At 37.9% G+C, this 24,186-nt stretch overlaps 1 protein-coding gene across 8 annotated transcripts in view; it reads left to right on the top strand.

Annotated features, from left to right (window-relative positions):
• FRY (FRY microtubule binding protein) overlaps positions 1–24,186 on the top strand; it is a 223,574-nt gene that overhangs the window by 182,912 nt on the left and 16,476 nt on the right. For all 8 annotated transcript variants that reach the window (XM_085536268.1, XM_085536269.1, XM_085536265.1 and 5 more), the window contains 12 exons: positions 726–1,327; positions 2,707–2,804; positions 2,897–3,067; positions 7,339–7,479; positions 8,172–8,351; positions 9,375–9,536; positions 10,235–10,309; positions 11,325–11,495; positions 16,993–17,193; positions 17,718–17,879; positions 20,870–21,033; positions 22,208–22,397. In XM_085536268.1, the coding sequence (XP_085392394.1) occupies positions 726–1,327; positions 2,707–2,804; positions 2,897–3,067; positions 7,339–7,479; positions 8,172–8,351; positions 9,375–9,536; positions 10,235–10,309; positions 11,325–11,495; positions 16,993–17,193; positions 17,718–17,879; positions 20,870–21,033; positions 22,208–22,397 (2,317 nt within the window). The remainder of the gene's footprint in view (positions 1–725; positions 1,328–2,706; positions 2,805–2,896; positions 3,068–7,338; positions 7,480–8,171; positions 8,352–9,374; positions 9,537–10,234; positions 10,310–11,324; positions 11,496–16,992; positions 17,194–17,717; positions 17,880–20,869; positions 21,034–22,207; positions 22,398–24,186) is intronic.

The raw sequence follows: 24,186 nt of genomic DNA, 5'->3' as shown, positions 1-24,186 counted from the left end.
TGAAAGCACAAGCTTTCCTTACATATATCAACACAGCGTGTTCATCTGTACAGATAATTGACAGGGAGTGTCTGAATCATCACATGGTAGTTTATAAGGAGGCATAAATCACTGGAATTGAAACACCTCCGCTTTCTGTACACTGTCTTCAAGAGCTATTAGAATTCAAGCAGAGGGAAGCGGTGACAAGGTTTCTGAAGGACATGTACTAGGAAGGAGAACTTTGGCAGCCGTGTGGCAGGTCTTCAGAGAGTAATGTGGCTTACTGGTTGTTCTGCTTAATATAAAGTATTTTTAATTCCTACATTTCTTCACATTGTTCCTTAAGCCATCGTGTATTTTTCCTGCCTGCTGTTGAGGTTTCTTCACTGATGAAGGCATTTTAAAGACTGACAGCTTTCAGTTCTACCACTGCCCCCTTTTATGGACACTTCTAAAAGTCCATTCACAGCTCTGTCTCTACTATCCCCATGTCACTTAGACCTGTCTACACTATGGGTTTTCCTGTTATGATTTGGCGTTGTGCCACGTGAACCTTATTTCTATCATGTCTGTGAGAACTTCTGGAATAAAAAATGCAAGATGCAGTAGACAGTTTGCTGATTTACTTTTTCTGTTTAAGTGTTTATTTACATTTTTTTTAAGTATATGCATCCAGTATTCACAGGATTCAAGCTGTGCATTCACACTTTACAATGTATGTATGTTCTTTGTTTTGGGTTCAGTTCGTCTTCGCCAGATTTAACATCCAGCACCAAGCTGACTGCAAACAGGAAAAGCACGGGCCAACTGAATGTCAATCCTGCAGGCAGTAACACAGCCACTGCTGAACGAAGCAGGCACCAGAGGAGCTTCTCTGTACCCAAAAAGTTTGGAGATGTGGACAAGTCCTCAGATCCACCTCGCAGTGCCACTCTAGACAGAATTCAGGCATGCACCCAGCAAGGCCTCTCCTCTAAAACCAGAAGTTCATCTTCTCTAAAGGACAGTCTCACTGACCCATCCCATATTAACAATCCAACCAACCTACTGGCCACTATCTTCTGGGTTGCTGTGGCTTTGATGGAGTCTGATTTTGAGTTTGAGTATCTAATGGCGTTGCGGTTACTGAATAAACTTCTAGCTCATTTACCACTGGATAAAGCCGAAAACCGGGAGAAGTTAGAGAAGTTGCAAGGGCAGCTGAAGTGGGCAGACTTCTCAGGGCTTCAGCAGCTGCTCCTGAAAGGATTTACCTCCCTTACTACTACTGATCTCACACTACAACTCTTCAGTTTGCTCACACCAGTGTCTCGAATATCCATGGTGGATTCCTCTCAAGCCATAGGTAAAAATATATTTTTCACTCCTTCAGTTTCTGTTGCTGTTATTTTTGATGCCAGACCTCATTAGGCTACCTGCATAAAACCAAAAATGGCACTTTGTCTTCTAATATAAAGTAGTCATGGTTTGGATTCATGTGGTTTTTGGAAGTTTCATAGCAACACAGCATGTTTCTGAAGAGTGAATCTATTGCACAGTAAGGCTTTGGAGGAGTGCAGTCATGTATTTAACAATTCACTTTTAGGGCTTAGCAGCTTATACATTTTCTGAGTGCTGTTAAAAGTAACAATGAATAAGACAATCTCTGTATAGCCTATTTTTTCCACTTTTTCCATTGAATTATTTTCAGAATATTACAGATTAGATTATTTAAATTAGTGCTTTGTGGGATTTTTCCTAGCAGTGCACATATTGACAGTACAGGTAAGAATGCAGTGAACAGCCTGTCCCTCTGTAAGCACCTGTGTTGATGCTCCCTGTCCCTCGAGGATTTCAAGGAGAGGCTTTATGAGGCCCTCTCCAAGTACAGAGGAAGCCTAGAGAAATTTTGCTCCTAACTTGGGCCCCATGTTTTATTGTACAAAATGATCACAAATGATTAGAAGGTTATTTTCATAAGTCCAGATTCTTTTCCAAAAAACATATTGCTTCTGGTTTCTGGTTACAGTAATTTTGATACTAAGATCTTAGCTTCCACGTGAACTGGAGCAGACTGTGTTACAGCTCTGCATTACAATCAGTGGCAGTCATGACCCAGTTATGGGCTGGTGCAAAAGAGCTGAATCCTTGCTCTTGGCTGAGCCCATGTGCTGATGACGGGCTGGCTCTTTGTGCAGGAGCCATCTACTAGCTTTGGAACCACACGTTTGAGAAGTTCCATTTGATGGCTTACATCTGCATTTTGATTTATTCCTATTATTACTTGAGCATTGTAAAAAAATGGGAACTGTGTCTAACAGCCTGACTAAAACAGCTGTTTGTTTATCACTTAATTTCTTCATGCGTTTGAGCAGCAGTGGCCAAAAAGTCACTGATATTAAGACTGCAGAGTGGAAAAGATAAAAATACCCTGTAGCAAGAATAAGGAATATACTCCTGTGAGATATTTTATCCTGTAAATACCTGTTTCTGTGGCATAACTGTTTGCAGAAGTAGGTTCATGTTTTACAACATATTGGTGCCTAATTGATAGAATGGATTTTCAAGTTAAGTCTCCATTTAAGACAAATGCGTTGTGGCAGTGGTGTGAACAATTTGACAATGATCTGTGTGAGTTGATGGATATTGTAATACTGAAACTGTGACCTGCCCCAAAAATACCGTCTTAAAGATTGCTGCGACTCTTACCGTCAGGAATATCCATTCTGTTCTTTCCTCTTCTAGGATTTCCACTGAATGTTTTGTGTCTTCTGCCCCATTTAATTCAGCATTTTGAGAATCCAAACCAGTTTTGCAAAGACGTAGCTGAAAGGATTGCACAGGTATGAAAGTTGTTTACCCTTTTGTACATCTTGAAATCTTTAAAATGCAATTGCTTTGTTCTTAATGTGTTTTGAAATTTATATTTAATTAGGTTTGTTTGGAGGAAAAGAACCCCAAGCTATCAAATCTTGCACATGTCATGACCCTTTATAAAACACACAGCTACACAAGGGACTGTGCTACCTGGGTAAATGTGGTTTGCCGTTACCTTCACGAAGCATTTGCTGATATTACTTTGAATATGGTTACCTATTTGTCTGAGGTAAGTTTTCAGAGACTTCTTGCAGTTTTAGCCTTTCTCTTGCCTAACAACCCAAAGAGCTGAATTCTGGGATATTAATGGGGGCTCTTTGTAGCTGTTATTGAAAATGAAGAGTAAAGAGCAGAACTAGCAGAAAGAAACAGGTTTACTGTAAGAAATTAATGTTTCTTATAGGCAGGTTCTCTGTCAGAAAGTTTGAGAAGAGTCAGCAGACATTTCTTATACTGACTGTTCACATATTTTCAGAGAGGCCAGGCTGCACACCCTCACTCAAACTTCAGGGCAAGCCTGGCTCTCCCTCAGGTTGCAGTTAATCACCATGTTTGCAGATGAGAGCTCTAACAGTGTCAGATCTTGACTGATGGTGAAAGCCATGACTCTTCTGCTAGAAACTAAACCTAGAACCTAAGATTTTTCTGTTTTCTAACCCAGGGACTCTGAAAAGCTATTAGCTTTTCAAACATGCCAACTCTGATTCCTCCAGAATTAATTATCTCATTCATTGCCAAACTTGAATTTCTAACAAACAAATGCTATAAATACCAAGGTCTAAGCTCTTTCTCCTTTGTTTTCTCAGCCTTAGGAAAGCATCTGCCCCTCTGTTTTACCTTCAGTGTTGAATTCACAATTCTTGGTGTTGCTGCATCTCCACATAGGCTGTTGAATGTTATCTTCATTCCCCTTAAGATGGTCCTAGGCACTTCCCCTTTAATGTAGTTTAGCACCAGGGTACTACTATATGAGCAGCAAGTCAAGCAGGTTTTTGACCATAATTAAGGCACGTTCCTCAGGCAACACCATCATCACAGGATGACAGAGTAGTAAGAACAACTTCCTTTCTCCATATTTACATTGACTGCAGCTCTGTTGAGTCATGTCTCAGGAGTGTTTGCGTGGGCACAGGGTAGCTGCCAGTCTGGAGGAGTAGCAGGGACAACAGTCAATCTTATTCAGCCTGCTGTATAGCCATGAAAAGAGTTTTCCAGCGTTCAGGATGTTTTTCTCCTTTTCTCATTAGCTGATCCACGGAGCAGCATAAACAATGTCCTGCTATCTCCTATAAACCAGTTGTGGGATATACAGTAAATATGTACAACTGAATGGGTTACGAGCCCCAGTGGGCAACCTCCAGTTGAATGTTATACCTGCTGGTTATAAAGCCTATGCTATAACAATCCTGACTAGGCCCCCAGTGATTGAGCCTGTAGGGTACTGGGAAACGTACAGAGCTTAGAAATAAAAATGTAAATCCATGTTGCAATGGTGACACCTCCACACACGTGGGTTCACCTTCAGGAGGGGTCTTTCTGCCACAAGTTATTACAACCGTGAGAACAAATGCTCTCAGCAAAAGGCAAAAGCCTCAATTACTGCCATTCAGACAAGAAATTTCATTTGATCTGTTTGATGGCAGGTAATTGCTTGTCAGCTGTAGGGATATGAGCCTTATGGCTCAAAATGAGACATTTCAATAATATCCAAACCTTGCAGTGACAAGCAGTGCTCCCTAATCAGTTCTACAGCTACAGCCATGGAAAATGAGAAATTTCATCGGGGCAAATACTGAGGGATGTCAGTTTACAGATGAGGAAAAATCATTGTTTAACAGTGCAGTAGAATTATGAACCTTTGCTACAAAAATCAGCATACAGGACAATAGCTAAATTGTCCTATAGCTAAATAATAGCTGCTGTGATTTTATGTTCGATTTTTGCATATTAGTGTTTGCATATTAGTGTTTAAAAGTCAACCTTATAGCTGAGACTACAATCATTCCAGAAGCATATCTGAGTTAGCACGGGCCTTGTATTAAACTAGTAATTTGTTAAGACTGGTATCATTCTTAGGCTGAAATAGTCAATGCAGGAGAAGGGACAGGATGCATACAGTGATAGCAGTGTGCTTCTTCACTCCTCCTTGTTAGAGAACTGCCTGTGATGGACACATGAACATTAATAAACCCTTCAAAGCCAAGGAATCACTAGAAGTTAAAGCATCTGCCTTGCAAGGGAAAGCACATCCTAGATCAGGTATTATCCCAATGGTACCTTGTCATCTGGAAGTGGCTTGTGAGATACTTTCTGTATTCTCATCTCAATGCACAAGGAAGATGTTTCTTTGCCTGATAAATGTATACTGAGAAGTGCTGTCAGATTTGGAGAGACAAAGGCAGCAGTCATTCAATCAGCAGCAGGCAGCCCTGGCAATCCTTGGAGTAGAAGGCTTTGCTTTCCACCAGCTTTCTAGTTAACAGCTGCTTTAGGAAACTGAGCTAATACAGAGAGATACCCAAGAGAGGAATCTACAGGTTTTCAAAACAGTTCATAGGAACCAGAGTCAAAGGCTGAGAATAGTTACAATTTCATTTTGTAAATGCAGTGGAACTACTTTGACCTGGAATTCACTGATCTGAATGATGTGTTATCTGAACTCCCACCTTGCTGCTGGTTTTGTTACTCATCATAGCCAAGGAATTCTTTCTGTTTTAAATGAGTTTTAATGTTGCTATTCTTTACCACACTTCAGTAGTCGTGAGAAATTCATGATGTGTTCAAATACACTTGAATTATCAAAAACCACATGCATTAATTACATCAACATGAAAACTGACATAGTCCACACATGTTTATAAAGTTTAGGGAGAAAGAGCTTTTTAAGCCAAATGACTCTGATGACGACAAACTTATACAAAACTGAACGGAAATTGGAAGCTTTTCTAGAACAGTTTTCTCACCAGTTACAGAGGAGAAAATCTCACTATTACCAAAAAGAATACATTTTCCTTTTCAAAAAAGTGATTATCTGATGCAACAACCTCTGTTTGAGAACACAGAATTTCCTCCTCTCACCCAGATTGCTTCTTGCTATCCTTTATTTCATGCTTAAGTGATGTCCCAGCTGATGTGCGGGATAATATGAAACAATGCTCGAGGACAGAATCGAGATCCTAATGGAATAGAAAAAGCCTATAACCCTGATTTGAAAAACTGCTAAGCACATTTATCTCTCAGTAAATGTATTCATGGACTGTAGCTGCTTACCTTGTAGAAACTTTAATTTCAAAACTTCCTGCTGTCTTTTTGTAGAGGAATGGATAAAGCATGGCAAGTTCTATCTATTGCGCTATAGCAGAGCTTGCCCACCTTGCTTTATGAGTCACTACTTACTGCTCCTTTTTACTGATGAAAGATACTTAGTGGGATTACATAGTCTGCATTACCTGAGCAGTTCACTTCAGCTGGCATGAAACAATATCATTCAGTAAACTGCCTTTCAGGTCATTCAGGGCAGTGAGGGAATCTAGTAAATTACCAGTGTCCTCTTGAGTAACAGGTGGCATTTTTGTCTTGTGGATGACTAATGACATGAGACACAGTGAAGTCTTTTTAAAGTAATGTTCTAGATCTTCTAGAAGAATATTTTGTTGGTCTGAATGTAAGAAAGATTCTAATCTTGAAGCTCCTGGTAACCTTTAGCACTAACATTTAACTGCCTCTGAAATTTGTGGGGAGGGACAGTAGCTGTCAGCAATGAAAGAGTGTGCTACCTTCCAGGAAACGTCCAGCTCTTTCACCCACATGCAAACATAACATGTCTGTCTGTATGGATCCTGAATTAGTCATGTATATGTTTGAGCACAGTTCTGTTTCCAAGTTTCGTTGTGGTATTCCAGTATATACATTCAGGTGTTCCAAGGTTCCGGGATCTAGATCAAGCCCCTCTTTGTATTACTGTGTATAAAAAGAGACCCCAGGGACTCCATCTTCTCCTTAGCAGAAAGTGTTTCCTTGGCAGTTACAGCTAGCGAGCAGTGGCAATGAAGTATGTTTGGATAAATATATATTGGTGTCTGAATAGTGGTAGTTTTGTTTCTTTGGCATATTTTCTTTTTTTTCTCCTTGACTTTCAGCAAAGGCAGAAATATAAAGATACTCTCCTGTTTTTATTGGATGTACTTACCTTATTAATGTGTGGATATTACCTTCCAGTTAACTCAACTGTAGACTTTGTTTTCTGGATAAGTTAGGGCAAGCGCATATAGAAGCTACGTTTCATTATCAAAACAGGCTGGCATTTGGCTCTCATCATAAAGCTCTGTTTTATTTCACACTTTTATCATCATCACTTGTAAAATGTTTGTAAGATGCTATTGCGAAATGAGTGGGTGAGGAGAGATTAACAACAAAAGTGGTATTCATGAAACTCGTAACTTTTTCCTTAGGGAAGAAGGTCTCACAATTTAGTTATAATCACTTTACGTTTTTTAACAGCTTCTAGAAAAGGGTCTTCCCAGCATGCAGCAGTCCCTCTTGCAGATGATCTACAGTCTTCTCAGCTATATGGACCTGTCAGCTATTCCTGTCAAACAGTTCAACATGGAAGTGCTAAAAACTATTGAAAAATATGTACAGGTAAATACCATATCTCTTTTATATTAAAATAGGAACTTCACAGTATTTAGTACATTGGTTTTCTTCTTAAGATTTTAAGATTACATTAGCTGGGAGTACTGAGACTGTCCACAATGATAACTAGTTAATAAACATCCTTGTGCCTAATAGGCTGTGTGTCCCCAGGTAAAATGCCCAGTTGTGTGTTCTCTGTGTGGGAAAGGTTAAACTGTGTCTGTATTGCTTTATAAAGCAGCTTGAGACCAGGTAGATCCTGAGTGACCACTTTTTTAATAATTAGTGTGAAGGAAATGTGGTATAAGCATTTCCCTTTAGAGACTTCTGCACCTAACTCTTGGTGAGTGGAAAGCACCCATCTCTAAGATGGGTCTGTAATGGCACCTATATCTATTCCTAGTGATCAAGGCATGCAGGTTGGAAGTTTCAAGCCTTCATCTGCCAAACTGGCCTTGCTTTCAGGTCTCCCACTTTGCAGGATAGTTCCCTAACAATGGTCTCTTAGGCAAGGGACTTAGTTTCAGCTTTGAAACTGTTCTGTAAATATATAATTTAGTCACTGGTTAAGACAGAGAAAAAGCAGTATTATTCCAAGTCCATGTTCTTATTATGTGTCGAAAATATGACTGAAAGTAGTAAATAATTTTGAAAATATGTGAATCTTTCATTTGCTGATCAAATACATCTATTTCTAGAGCATTCACTGGAGAGAAGCCTTGAATATCCTGAAGCTGGTAGTTTCTCGTTCTGCCAGTTTAGTTCTACCATCATATCAACACAATGATCTTTCAAAAATGGAAATACATCGAGTGTGGAACAGTGCTTCCAAGGAGCTGCCAGGGAAGACGTTAGAGTTTCATTTTGATATTTCAGAGGTAATTCTTGTAATTGTGCTGCTTAACACCTTGGTGAATTCTGTCCTTCAGTTGTTCCTAAGACAAATCGTAGCTCCTTAAGAAAACTGAAAAGTTGTGAAATAAAGAAACTAACTATAGGACTAGAGAGAATGGCCTCAAGTTGTGCCAGGGGAGATTCAGGTTGGATGTTAGGAAAAACTTCTCTGAAACAGTGGTCAGGCTTTGGAAGGGGCTGCCAAGGGAGGTGATGGAGTCACCAACCCCAGAGGTGTTCGAGGAACATTTAGATGTTGTACTGAGGGACATAGTTTGAGGAAAATATTGGTGGTAGGTGGGTTATTGGACAGGAGGATTTTGGAGGTCTTTTTCAACCTGGGTGATTCCATGATAGAAAAGATAATTGGAACTCTTTTACAGCAGTGGTTATCCTGCAGATCCTGTATACCTTTCAATTTTGTACAACTGAATGAATGGTCTTACTGAATTTAATGGGCAAATCATTCAAGTTAAAGTTACGTACCTACATGATTGGTTGAGGCATTATATATTTCTTTGTGTAGTAGTGAGAATGTTGTTACAAAGGGTTTCTTCTTGTTTTTTTCATGTAGAAACATGAAATTTCTAGTGAATGCAGAGCATTCTGTCATGAATCCAAGAAAGCATTTCATTGTGCATTAAAATGGGGCTAGTCTGCTCATCAGTTTTAATCTGGATTTGAAATTAATTTCATAAACTTTCTGGTTTTATTGTTGAGATTGTGGGTTTTTGGGTTACCTCTTATGTTATAAAATGTTTTGACAGCTGCTTTGAATGTTAGCTGTTCTTGTATTCAAGCTCAAGCTACTAGGGATGACAGCAGCTACTGAGTGCTCACAACAAAAAGTAGAACACATACAAAGTGACATGAAATTCACTACACTCCTTTCACCCATGCTTGTGATCTTCAGAACAGTCTTTTCCTGCAATGGAAGTGCTAGGCCCCATTTTAAGTTCCTCCTGGAGTACTGCATTGCATTAATGAATAACTACTCTCTGTTTAAGACTCCAATTATTGGGAGACGGTACGATGAGCTGCAGAGTTCATCTGGACGAGATGGTAAACCCAGGGCAATGGCTGTCACCCGAAGTACTTCTTCAACCTCATCAGGATCTAACTCCAATGTCCTTGTTCCTGTGAGCTGGAAGAGACCGCAGTACTCACAGGTAAACTACTTTAAAACAACCCACTATTCATTCATAGTTGCTCTTGGAGCAATTGAATTAACACAAATTGGATTCCAGGCTAAGTATCTCTCTTGGATTCAGAAATGAAATGAGTTAGTTATGTGTTGTTTCTATACGGCATTCTTTAAATCTGTAGACCTCAGTGTCAGATGTAGCTAAAACTGATGGGTGAATTCAGGTGTTAGTGAGAAGATAGACAGCAAGTGCTGTTTTCTAACTATTGTTTTCATGGGAAATGTATAAAAAGAATTCTTTGGAGCTTGCAAGTTAAAGCTATGCATAATAAATGTATTTAATGGATTGGGGTTTGTTTTTGTTGTTTTTGTTGTTAAAGTAGCAACTTATATAGGAATGACTCAGCCCCTAATATTGCAGAACATAGTTATGTACATGTTTAATTGCAAACTTCTAAACTGTCCTTTTAGAAGCTATCCACAGGATCTAATGTTTTTCTATTAGGCTTAGTAGGCTAATTTAAAAATAATAAATGCTAAAATAATTAAGAGCTATTTTTGTTTTCCCTTGTATGTACAGTTGCTCTGAGAGCAACCCTTTGAGCTGTGAATGACTGAACTGTTGGTTGGTTTCTATAATCAATTCTTTTAATGTTTGTTCTTAGCCACCAGAAGAGTGAGTGGTTTAAAAAGTGCTGACTTGAGAAATGTCTTGTTTTCTAGAAAAGGACAAAGGAAAAGCTGGTACATGTCCTTTCTCTGTGTGGTCAGGAAGTTGGACTGAGTAAAAACCCTTCAGTAAGTAGCCTTATGTTGACCAATTCTGTAGGTCTTCATGCCCAGAACTGTATTTCCCAGTGCTCTTGATCTGTGTAATTTAATGTCATACTGCAATCATTCTGGTTTACACTGGCTCATACTGTATCTCTTAGCATATTGACCACTAGGTGAATGAATTTCTCACTTAAAGATATTTACTTACAGAGCTACATGCATTTTTCTAAGGGGGATGCATTGCTAGAAGTTTTACATATGACAGCTAAGTGTGTAAAGAGTAATGACCTCTGATATTACCAGTGTAGAGCTTTTATAAAGTACATAACCAAATTGCTGAAGTGGAGTCTGATTTTTCTGTTAGTTAGTATTCATAACTTTACTTTTTAAAGATTAATATTGTATTGTGCTAAGAAATAGGCAATAGGTCATCTAAGGTAGGAAGTTCTTGAAAGAAGTATTAAATATTTTCTATGGAAAAAGGAAAATTTCCAAGCCCCCTTTCAAATATAGTTTATATATTACTTGTATCCTTATAAACAGATCTTTCATTTCTGCATGACAGGGGCGTTTTCACAACTAAATTGCATATATAATTATTTTTAGTAGGAAAGGAAAAATTATCACTTGTTGTATTTTTAATCTTGACAGGTTTTGAACATCATTTTTATCTACGAGTTTTGTGTGTGTGTGTGTGTTTTACTTATTATTTCATCTCCTTTACAGTATTTGCTTTGCAAAGTTCTCTGAGTATTGTTCCTGTAAATGCATACAAACATTCAGGCAACATCAATCTGCAGCCATTAGGAGGTAGCTGTAATATTCTTGGACGCGTTCCTGCAGTATGAAGTTATTTCTTTGTACAAGTTTAATCTGAAGGCACCTGTCCAACATAAATAATAAAGAGTGTTCTAAAAATACTCAGTGAAGGAATTAGGTGTGTACTGGAAATACAGCCTTCTGAATAACCAATTACAGCTTTTAGGAAGAAACAACCAGAGGGAACAGTTTGTAAAAAGAGAAATCCTTTGAATTGTAGGTGATTTTTTCTTCCTGTGGTGATTTGGATCTGATTGAGCACCAGACAAGCCTGGTGTCCTCAGAAGACGGAGCAAGGGAGCAGGAGAATATGGATGACTCAAACAGCGAACAACAATTCAGAGTCTTTAGGGACTTTGATTTCCTAGATGTTGAGCTGGAAGATGGGGAGGTACAGTATATTTTATCTGAAACATCTTTTTTATTAAAATACTTTCATATTCTTTGTACTAAAAACTGTAGTCTTCTTGCAATATAAAGCTTCAGCTGTATAACTAGAAACTTCATTTTGTGTTGAGATTATTTATAATGTTCACTTAGCGTTTACTTCAGTAGCATAACACTAACAGGCTACCACACCCTTCCTTTCTGAGCTGACTTTAGGAAACCCTGCAGAGCTGGTACTGGAAGATAAAGCCTCTGTTCTAATAACCTTTTAAGTGAGCTCTCTTTTAAGTCATATTATTTAAACACAATTTTGAAGGTCTAAATTGTTAACAAGCTATATTTTCAGGTTTAAAAAGGCATAAAATAGTTCCAAATCTATTGGTTCATGAATAACCCTCCAAAATATGAATTCAGGCCTTCGGGCTGTTGGTACTCCTGCAACTGCTGATGAAATCACTAATGCTTAGAGAGATGTACCTTTCATTTTGCTGACACTGTCAGTGATTTCATCATTTCATACAGAAGCAAAATAGAACCCTGGGGGACCAGATCAAGTCTTTGCAGGTCAGATCATCTGTAGATAAAACTGCTGAAGGGAAGAAGTTGAAGGAGCGCAGAAATTTGGGGTGCTGCACACTTTAACTTATATAAAATTTGAAGTATATCTTTGCATTTGGATGCCACTTAACAGTTTTGTTGCTATTTAAATGTTCAGGAATTGATAGCTCTTTTGAAGAGTGTCGATGTTCATCAAACCTAACTGTTTAACCAATTGTTTTATTATAATCTGGACATGGATTTTAACATGAGTTTTCTGAGGCGTCGCTCTTAGCCTTGAGAAAAACAGGTACAGGAAGAAATAATTAGATTTTTTCCACTAGTAGAATTATTTAAGATAAACTGACCCCTCAACTGTGAACTCGCACCTGAATTTAACTTATTTTCCAGTGAAAGAAAGGATGAATGAATGGAAGGAGATGTCACAGAGTCCTTATTTATGGTCAGGAATATGAAAATGTAGTAACTGAAGCTCACAGTTGCCCATTGCTTTGCTCAAAAATAGTAAATATTAAAACTGAATTAAAAACCAAGTGACATTATTAGTCAAAAACAGATTAACCAACTACTATGGAAAAGCTTTATTTTCCAAACAGTGATAAAAACCAGCAATGCAGGATTGCTTTGTCAGTGTGTACCAGCTGCAATGGTTTCTGAGTTTTAAATACTTTCAAAATATTACAAGAGATTGGGACTAATTACCATACAATAATTGTTTGTCCAATGGGTGATATGTAGGAATTTCTTCGTTGTCTTCAGTTAAAAGCATATACAAATCATGTATAATAATTCCTGTTCAACAGTGCACCTTCATGGACTTTGATCCTGCAAAGATTTATTCTGTGTACATGGCTGACTTCAAGACTGAAGCCTAAATTGGTTAATATATTAATCATCTTAAGTCGGTTGTGAAAAAGATACTAAACTGTTCTCATTTTATGTGAAACAGATCTAAAAATGTACTCCTTTACATAAAGCAGTTTGGATTCCTGGGTCTAGATTCCAACCTGATTTAGCAGTGTTTTACAGAAATAGATACCTCAGCCAAATTCAAACCTGGTAGAATCAGTATCTCTAATGACTCGAGGGAAATCAGGTCTGAGTTTAATATATTAACAAACATGAATAAAAAAAAGTTGGAAAACTTAAACTGACAAGAGCACAAAAGAAAAAGTCTATGATTGAAACAGGTCAGTGATGCTTTTATCACCTCCTGATCACAGAATGCACTTTTTTGAACCTTAATAAAGATGTGAAAACAGTTAATGAATATTTTCAAACTTAAAGACAGGGCTGAAGAGTTGAAGTTTTTTGTTGTTAGTTTTTTATATATGACATTAGTTAAAACTGTAGGCAAATGTTTGTCTGTGATGTCTTTAATACAGTAATTTCACATAGATTCTTTCTATTTGTTTTTCTATCTGTTATATCTGCTTCCCAGGAACTTCAGGTAAGAATGCTACTTGAGCTCAGATGCGCTGGTATCTGTTGTGCCTTCTTGCAAATTTGTAGTATAAAATAATCCCATCGTTTTGTTGTTGCCCTCCCCCTCTTCAGTGTGTGTATGGGTGGGTGGGCAGATTTGTGCCTGCCCTTCTGACAGGTGCTTCATTTTTGTCCTGTTAGAATTATGCTTTATTTTCTTCCACAAGATTAGTTTTCAATTACATTCTGCTTCATTTTAAGTTTGTTTTTAACATTTTCGATATTCTTGACAAATTTTAAACTTTCTTAATTCTAGTATCAGCATTTGTAGTATCTTTTTGCTTAAGTATTACGTGCAAACAAATGAATTCCCAGCCTTTCAGTCGTAGTATGTTGGCTCCTGTCAGCATCTCACAAAAGCTGATACTTGAGGCCCTTTCAGAAAGGGTAGATTATTTTCAGTGAGAATAAATTAGTTCCTACAACTTAATTTAATTCAGCTGCATACTCCTCCTGCCTTGTCTGGAATCTGTGAAGAAAACTGCAAAGGTGCATCAGTGTTTGTGTGCTTGGGAACTGCGCTGCAGTTTCATGTTTAGGGGGGGCTGCAGTGACTTGAATTTGAGTGAACTATAGAAGGGATTTGAAAAAAAAAATAACAACAGTGTTTTGCGTATATGTTTCTGATATCTTGGATATCAGTTACAAGATTCAAAAAGAACTCCCAGAAATATCTTTGTCTCAAAATACCTGTACCTTAGAAGATACAGAGATATGGAAGTGCCGCCATACTGTTCAGTTCCGCAGTACTTTTGCCTACATCCTGCAGTATTTGTGTCAGTCCATTAACTGCGTACAGTGCCAATACGTATGGTAAAAATAACAAGTTTTCTATGATTCTTACTGGCTTTATGAAGGAGATGACACAACTCTACCCTGGGCTGTGTCCCTTTTCAGTGTCCTCCCTGTTCCTCCCCTCCCCTGGGTTGTGGTAATGCTTAAATTGACTGCCATGGCCAGTCTGCTCCTTTACTGGAGAGCAGTGGTTGTGGAACTATGTCCTACGTAATATCTCCTCACTGCCAGTGACTCTTCTCCTGGTGGCTTTGTCAGATAGGGGATATCTTTGCTCAAGCTGTAGGTTAAAATGAGCATCCTCTCAAATACATCTTTCCTCCTGCTTGTTTGCTGTGAAATAATCATTCTTCAGACCATAAAACTTAGTCCATCTCAATACACACGCTGACCTCTTGTATAAATTCAATATGTTTCTAGGTGTCCCTGTAGTAAGGTTGTGCTAACCCAAAACTTACAGGTTATTTCATCTCTTACCCTTTTCTCTCCCTTTTAATTCACTCCCCACTTCTAGTAGCATGCCCTAGAAGTGTCTCGTTTCATTTCTCTTCTTTTTTCTGTCTTCCTTTTTAAACACATTGCATAAGAAAAACAGAACAGGAAATAGATGTGGGCTGAAGAGTTCATTGATAGCTGTCCTCAACATTCTGAGGATCCAGTTGTAATAATGGTCATCTTTGCTTGCTCATACTTACTTGTTAGTTCAGTAACTCGTGTTTCTGTGCAGAATGTCCCATTGCTGCTTGTGTCCTCCAGCCTTTATGGGGGAGGATGGGTTGCCAAAGAATTTGTTAAAATAAGTACTTGGGAACTGCACAGCAATTTCTATGTGTTATAGATATAATTTTTTACATCTTGGTTTTTGTTCCCTTTCTGCATAAAATTGCTGTGTTTCAGGATGGCAACACAGGGTTCTTCTAATAAATGTGTCAGGCTTCATAGCAAATTATTTATCATTTCTTCTTCGGTGTAGTGCATTCTTTAGTACTACATGCTCTTGTGGATAGCAGTTTTTGCATTTTTGGATTGCATTTTATTTCCCAAAAATGTATTTCTCTTTTTTCCTATTCCTTGTTCATGAAAAGCAAGCAGTGTGTCATAAAACCGAGCTTTTCCTATTTCCAGACCTTTTCCAAAGCTCACTGCATTAAAGGGCAGTGATGCAAACTAAGATCTATTTGTGCAGTCTGTCAGTTCATTGTTAAGGAAGTAAGGTCACTGTAGAATTAATTGCACGTTGCGCGGATCAGGGCACCCATTTCAGGAGATGTCTGAGCCCTGAATAGGGAATACTTAAGTGCTTAAAATCAGAAGTCAGCTGAAGTACCTCACTGAACTCAGACTGTACTTTTTCTATGACTGTAAATAGTTTATATCTTCATGAGCTTAGGGTATAGTCCTTCTATAGTCAGTGATTTGCTAATGCTTATGATTTTTAGGCAGAACTATGTATTTTTTAGATTCAGCAGTTTAATATTTAAAAGATCACTGCCAACTTGAATTTTCAGCAGTTGGTACGTTTAAGAGTGTTGGTACTTAAAGAATCCTGTTTTAAGAAGTCAATCTTCAGCTTTAAGAAATGTTTCCTTTCTTTATAAATTCCCTTCCCATGATGATGTGATGTTGAGGGTTTTCACCAAGAGAAACCCAAACCTGTTGCTGGATACTTCTTCTGTAGACCTTCCATTGTTTGCAAAGCTCATATGGTCCATGGCAGGAGCAGCTGCAGATGCTTGCACATTGCTGGACAGGAACATGGCCAGACTTGATGTTGTCATGGCTTGGTCTAGTTTCTGTGAAATAGGTGAAGTAAGCAGAAAAATGGTAGCAAACTGTTTGCCGTTTTTATGCATAAAAGAAATTAAGTGACCTTTATACCAGTTGACCATCCAAATAAGAGGCCATGCAATTGATTAATGCACTCAGTTTATATAAATGTATGGGAGATTGAAATTGAAAGTTTATACAAAACATTTGGTCCATTTGACTGTGTCCTTTTCCAAAGAAGCTGATGTCATCAAGAAATGTCAGTTAATGCCATACTTTAGCACTGCCGTTTCAAGTAGTTCAAATAAATTCAAGTGAAATAAGCCATATGAGCCTAGAATCAAAGTTTAAAATGTTTGCTGCTTTAGCTGTTACATTTTGAGTGCTGTAGGAGGAGTACTTTCAAATCTACCTTAACTCATCACTCTGCTTATGTATGTACAGAAGAATGAAATCTTTAGCCCATGTTTCACGACTGAAACATCGCCGTGACCTGTGCTCCTAACGTTTTTAAACATCATTGGAGAAATCCCTTAAAATTGCTTCAGAACTTTTCTTTTGCCTGTCATTGCTCTACTGGTATTGAGGTGTGCGTATATGCGGACTTACAAATCAAATTCTTAATTCGGCAAATGCATGAACAACATCTAATACTGGAAGGAATGACTCTTCATTTAACTGCCTTTTCCATGCTTCTGCTCTTACCTGCAGGTGAAGCACTGGAAAATTTTAAATGCTCCTGTTCCATTATGGCTTAACAAAATAATGTTTATATTGAATGTGTATTATATTTTTACATAAAAACATTTATCGACCTAACTTTGAGCTAATTATTAATTTTTTTTATACGATGAGTTTTAACTGAAGGAAGCTGACCCTACTACGTTCAATTGCAGGGAGAGAGCATGGACAACTTCAACTGGGGAGTACGGAGACGGTCTCTGGACAGCCTGGACAAGTGCGACATGCAGCTGCTGGAGGAGAGCCAGCTTTCTGGGAGCACGCCCAGCCTGAACAAAATGAACCATGAGGACTCCGAGGAGTCATCAGAGGAGGAGGACCTGACCACCAGCCAGATCTTGGAGAACTCAGACCTGGTAAGTTGCTAATTTGAAATTTAACAGTAGGTTGTGATGTGTTTGTGAATGAGCTGGGCTTTTAGTTTCCTCTCATTCAGGTGTGGTCTGAGACATCTGACACTGGGGGATGGCACTCACTGCTTGCTTCTCCCTTATTTGCACATACACACGAGACTTAATGTGAAGTTCAAAACGTAGGAAGCATCGGGTCTGATTAGATACCCTTTTTTCCACAAATTAATATATGTCAGTTTTTCATTAATGGCCTCAGTAGTAAATCTTTCTGATGCATTTAAATACTTAAAGAAATAGGAGAATACTCCTTTTTTGTAAATTGTGTCCAGTTTTCATTGTTCACTTCTAGGATGTTTGCATACACTTTTTCCAATATAGATATTGAAAAGTTTGCAATATGCCTGCATGTACAAACTGAAAGAGCCTCTATCACTGCCATTTAATGTAGTGTCTACTTCACATGTTCGTAAAAGTGATAGGGTAGCTGTGTACTCAATTCTTTTGTCCTTCTGTTGTGTTTCAAACAGATTATAAATCTTTCCCCATCAGAGGATACAAACCACATCGACTCACTTTCTACGTCATGTGACACAACCTCAGCAGACCCTCATCATTTTAATATAGGAACATCTAGCTTTGACGTGTCTTTGCCTGATATGAATAATCTCCAAGTGCCTGAAGGATCCAAGGTTAATACATTTTTACTTTCTTTTCCAACTATGAAGGATTTCATGTATCATTTATTTTATTTTCCTTTAATTTCATGAAGAGTTTGATCTGTGAAAGCAAGTACATTCTGACTTTCTGTATATAATGGCATAATATAGTACATAAATATGCTTGAGCACATTTGTAACCTTTTTGTTCTGTTTACCATTTCTTTATTGAAGGATTATATTTATTATTTCTTGGGGATACTGGGATACTGCACTGTATATACACCAAGATACTACCAACTCATTAAAAGATGAATTTGTAGAGTGTTTACAAGTCACAGCCCTAAGGGAGTGTTCTTTTGTTCTTCATGCCGATTTAAAAGCCCGCTCATGGGGTGGGTGTGTGCTTGCATTTACTGGGATTGTTTTGTACGTGGGAACCTATTGTACAGTTGTGTGCGCTGGATTCAGTTCTTGCCTATTGGCAGGCACTCAGAAATTTTAAATTCATGACCACAATGTTAAGCCATCTTGGAGGGAGGGAGGCAGGCAGCAGGATTTGCAAGGATAAAAGAGCCATGTTCAGCACAGTTGATTTCAGACACTTGTATCAGAAGACAAACGTAATGTAAGGTTGGTAAATGATAATCAGTGTGGGTGCAGTTTCTTTCATTTTCTATCAAATAATACTTCTGTTTATGGGAGCTCAGGTGAATGCTGTTGTTCCAGAAATATAATCTGAAGGGGTTTTGTTGTGGCTTTATAACGCTTCCACCTTAACACTAAAGTTTCCTTTTCGGTGTTTGAGTTGGAATGTCTTTTGCAGGAAAGCAATGCAAGAGAGCATGGCAGAGGATAGTTGACTTATGTAATCATCAGCTTTCATTCCTCTTCTTCCCTTTGATCTCTTCTAAATGCAGCCACACAAATAATTGATGTAGAACTGCTAATACTGCATATAACAGAAGTTGTGGAAACTAGAACTGTAGACAATAAGACGTAGGTTGGAATTGTGCTGACTATTGAACAAATTCTTTGTGCTAGAAACTTCCTTGGAAGGAAGAAAGGCCTGGAATTGGAAAATGTGGTTATGAATCAGAGAGAAGAGGAACTTCTTAAGATAATGGTTGTGGAACAGATAAACTGATCATCATTGGTCAAAACAGCTGCTGGTAGACAGGGTGTCGTGTAACGACTACGAGCAGCAGAGGTTGGCAGAATTTCAGTTCAGGAAGCTGCAGTCAGAACGGATATGTTTGCAGGTGGTGACTGTGACTAATCTTGTGCATCCTGATGTCGTACTTATTGATTTAATGCCCTAATAGTCAACACGGGGTGATAAGGATTTACTGATGTTATGGGTGTGCGTGGATTGATAAACTTTACATAGTGCACCTTCTTAGTTTTTTTAGTGGTTTTTTACCTCAAAGATACTTCAGAATTTTTAATTAAAAAAAAATAATTTGGTATTTATTTTAAAATAAAAAAAATAAATAAATTAGAAAACTGAAATTGCACACAAGTAATTTTTGCTTAATTTGATAACATAAAAACCGAACTCTTTAATGCTTCTCTTTTTGTCTGAGTTTGTATTTTCTGATCGCTGATGGTGTGTCAGCAGTGCAGAGGAAAATGCTTGTTTCTACTTTAGAGCAACACACAAAGTTTTCCTTGTTGCATCATAATCAAATACAAAAATGTTGCTTCTGCTTTTAGATACATGCAGTGAGTGAGAGCAACAGGCAGAATAAGCAAGCCTTCTGAAATGGTTATTTACAAATTCCAGGAGCTATAATTAATGAGAAGAAATTAATTAAGCTTATTTTCTACTAAAGGTAGTGACTGCAATAATTAAAGATATTATTTGTAAGAGATCAGAAGTCGGTGATAAATAGTGCTGTGAGCATACACAGATTCAGATACATATTTTTCAAGTTATTGAAACACATCTATTTCTAAGAAGTGTGTTCCAGTCCTACATGTGGATTCCATTCCCACGTGAATCTCGGAAGTCCACTTTTATTCTTTTTCTTTTTGAGCGTTGTGTTGGACTCCAGTGGGTGTGAAATATTTGCTTCTTCTTTCTTCCTCCCTTATTCTGTCCCGTGTTTGAAAGTGGTTAATGCTAACTCCTTCATATAAAGCAAAAACAGTTCGTGCGTTCGTTCCTTTTATCTGCCTTGGACTCAGGAATATTACTATCCTTTTCGCTCCCAACACACACGTACATGCATAAGTGCGCCTATGCAGGAGAACACGCCTTTATGAGACATCTCAAACAGAAAACACTTCATGACCTCCTTGCTGGAGTCATCTGAACCACCACTGCTTTGCAGAGATGTTGTGGATGATGCAGACAAAAGGCAAAAGATTCAAACTCAAACAAATCTGTCCAGACTAAAAATTTAAAAGAAACCGAAAACTTTCTAAAAGAAATCAGGAGATGTGATTAGGTGTGTCCATTAACTTTAGGTACTCATGGACAAAAAAGAGGAAGTGATAGAAGCATCATTCTTTTATTGGCCTGTAAATGTTTTGGCTTCCTCTTCTGTGGCAGTTAGTGAGTAAATATGACATGCTAAGAATAATTCTAAATTCTAAACATGCATGCAGTGTTCCAGACAGTGATTGTTTTAAGTATATCTTGAGAGTCTTTAATTCTCTCTTGGATATCATAAAGCGAGAATTAAAAAAGACAGCCTGATAGTAACAGGAACCCTGTTCTTTTTCCTGAAAAAAAATGCATCCCTGCTATGTTGCCAAATGTATTGAAATCTGAAATTGCTTGTAATTCATTCATCAAGAAATACCTTTGAAAATAATATTGTTCCAAGACAGCAAGTTAAGCAGATACAATCTTATTACAGAAGTGTAACTCGATTTGTGTATTGTATTTGATAGAGCTTTACATCTGTGCGATTTAACACGGTACTGTTTTATTTTTCATTAAGTCCTTTCTAGGTTTTAGTGGCATTAACTTCTTAATTTGCTGTTTTCTAAGACATCATCGTTCACTTCCCTAGGTTGAAGCCATACATACAGAGCAAGACACAGCAGTCCACGAGGATGAGCTTTCAGCATCTACAAATGAACTCCCAGGAGCATTTGAATGCAGTGATAGCCTCAGTCTGGATATGACAGAGACTGAAGAGAAAGTTGACAGGCTGGAACAATTTGCTCTTGCCAGGTACTTGTATGTATGTGCTGCTTTTTCTAAGAGGATTTTCTAGAAATCCTTTTATGCTGTACAACAAAGTGGTATCAAGATGTTAATTAATTTCATCATTTGGGTAATGGAAAAGTAAACATAAAATTATCAATATTATTATTATACAACTACATAAAGAACAAGATTTTCCTTGTAGGAAAAACAAGATACAAATTGTGTATACATTTGTGTAGTTAGTCATTTTATATGATTATATGTTTCATTAAAAGAGAGAAAAATACTTCTTTAAGTTTTGCAGTAACAGAAACACTGCTCAGTTAACTGTTCAACAGATCATCCATGCATTCATCCTTTCGATTGCTTGTGGATCGCGAGGAGTTCACAGTATTGTCAGAAGTCCTATCTATGTACTCTTGAAGCCTCCAGATGATGTTGGATGGACCCTAGCAGATGCTGCACAAAGGCATCAGGATTTTTCCATGCTGTGTGCAGCTCCTTCAGACTTTGAATGCTGAGCTAGACTGCAGTCAGCACCTATTTATGAGGAGTAAAGCAGCAGGGGAGGCATAAAGAGTCCTTCTGTCTCTGTACCACACTTTTCAGAATCAACTCCTGTTGTTGGGAGCTGTAGGAGTGTTTCTCCACCACAAAGGCTAATACACAGGAGCACATAGCTTAGTAACCTTTTAAAATAAGAGTCAACCTGTTTAATTCATCATGAAGTACAAGAATGATGCTCTGTGCTAAGCATGCATTATGTATGTGAAGGAGTTAAACCAGACCTATCAGCATGTATACTGTTTGTACACACAGATATATATTTTTTCCAAGCTTTTGGTGTACATTAATGTAAGCAAGTTTTCCCAGAATAAGTGTTCTCCTCATAAGTTCTGTCCTCCTGTGAAATTTCAGCCTTCCTTTTCCAAACCAGTGTATGATAAAACAATGTAGGTACCCTAAAGTAAGGTAATAAGAGATCTGAATGGCCTGAAGGTAGGGAATCCTATTTGGAGATCTTACCTCGTTGTGGCTGAAGTCTTGCCAATCTTCAAAAGCAATTTGGAAAATCATGAGTATTTTTAGAAAGATGCTGTAATTGCTTGTGGGATTTAACCTCTCTCTCTTACAGTGTATTTTATCTGCCGCCTTGCGCTTCTACTTTCATCACAGGTTGTTTTCTTTTCTCCTTTAGTTTTGGAGATGTTGATCGAAATGCCTCCCCTCCTCCATCGCCGTTTTTTTCTGCCATCCTTGCTGCATTTCAGCCAGCAGCATGTGATGATGCAGAAGAAGCCTGGCGTAGTCACATCAACCAGCTCATGTGCGACTCTGATGGTTCCTGTGCAGTTTATACATTTCATGTGTTCTCTTCCCTGTTTAAGGTGAGAAAATAAAAAAAACAAATTAAAAATGTGTAGGTTGTTCATGGCTACTGGGACAGCTTTTGACAGTTATAGTAATGAACTAATGCGTAGTTTTTCAAGTTTTTCAAGTGCAGTTATACCAGGTTTTCACATAGAATTGTCTTCTGGGACTAGTATTGTCTGGATGAGGAGCTATGAGATATGGTTTAGTTGCTTGTGGTAGCAGTGGTGATGGGAGGACAGTTGGACTGGATGATCTTGTAGGTCTGTTCCAACCTTGTGATTCTATGATTCTGTTGTCATAGAAATAATATAAAAACAGAAATCTCCTACTTGAAGGTTTGAAAATAACACTAAAAGAAAATAATGTGGATCTACTTTAAAGGGTATTTCCTTCCATGCTTTACAAATTGCTGGAAGTAGCCTTTTCACCTCAAAGGAATGTTAATATTCCATCTTAAACTGTTGAAATTTGCCAATGGCCATTGTAAATGTCAACGATATTAAGTATTCTGTTGCTAATCATTTGCATAGAAATATCTAGCTGCCATCGTGTAAAATGAACTGCAGAAAATTATTCTAAAAACTATAAATATATCTTCATCCTAAAACTGTGTATGTACAAAGACAAGCATCATGCAAAAAGATGAGAAAAAAGGGGTAAAACATCTAAGCTGTTCTAAGGAACCACTATCTAGTTTGCATGTAATTAGTTCACAAGCTTTTTTTTTATGGTTTCTCCTGCTTTATATGAGGCAGCTGCAGGATATATCACATGTACAGCAGTGTACACAGCAGCCAGGTAATTTCATGCAGAGTTAAATTACATACGGTCTCAGAGTATGCTGTTGTTTTTAGCAAATGTTTTAGCAATGGGTACTGTGCTAATAAATATATCAGCTAATAAATATACCATCTTGAGATCTTTTAATGTATTGAAACTGTCCTTATGAAAAAGAAGCATCAAAAATTAGGACCTCTTCTCCATCCTATTTCCTCTGGGGTTAATTTTATGCCTTTTAGCTGTACTCTGTGCTCTCCTTTAAAGATTACACCACTGCAAACAGATGTACTGAAAGATAAGCATTCATTTAAGCACTAATAAATGACTATTAGAAAAAAATCTCGGTGCTGACTTCAGTGCGTGGTGGGTCTGCTTTGAAAATTAGTACTGTGGTTCTTCATGATTTGTACTTCAGCTTTTTCTCTTTATGTCAGTCTTAGAGGTTGGTAGCCCTGTTCACATGTTTTGAGAGCTGTCCTTCTCCTTGAAGGGGTGAAAAGGAACTGTTGTTGTACACTGCTGAAAATTAAAACAACATATAACACCATGTAATGCAAAACCTGAACATTACTTGTGAAGTGCCTGTTTAACTCCAAAACCTGGCACACAGTGCATTACTGTGTTCTGCTTCTCCTGTTTTCTAAAGATAGCCTACTAATTTTTTTCAGCTGATACCAGATAAGATAAATGTAATATTGCTCTTAAAAGCTTTTTCAATAACAGTAGAACAAGGATAATAATAAAAAAAAAAAAGTATTGAGATAGCAAGAAACCAGGATTTCCTAATTTTTGACCCTCACCAACAGGAAGTTTCTGAAATAGGCTGAGTATGTGCAAGGCCTGCAATGCAGGGGACTGCCAAGATATTTCACTGTGAAACAAAATCCTTGTTTGGAGCAGCCTGTCAACTAAATACTTGGTGAAGCAAAAGCAGTGTGTTTTCCAGGGTACCTACATTTTGGTCTTCATCAAGTTGATGGTGACTTGGATGTTTGCCCTCAACACACTGAACTTGTTTAACAT

The sequence above is a fragment of the Coturnix japonica genome, chromosome 1, assembly GCF_054131305.1.
Source record: "Coturnix japonica strain WE chromosome 1, WE-NBRP24, whole genome shotgun sequence".
NCBI classification, from domain to species: domain Eukaryota; kingdom Metazoa; phylum Chordata; class Aves; order Galliformes; family Phasianidae; genus Coturnix; species Coturnix japonica.
The sequence above is the reverse complement of the archived record's forward strand: the minus strand, read 5'-3'. Positions and strand labels throughout refer to the sequence as shown.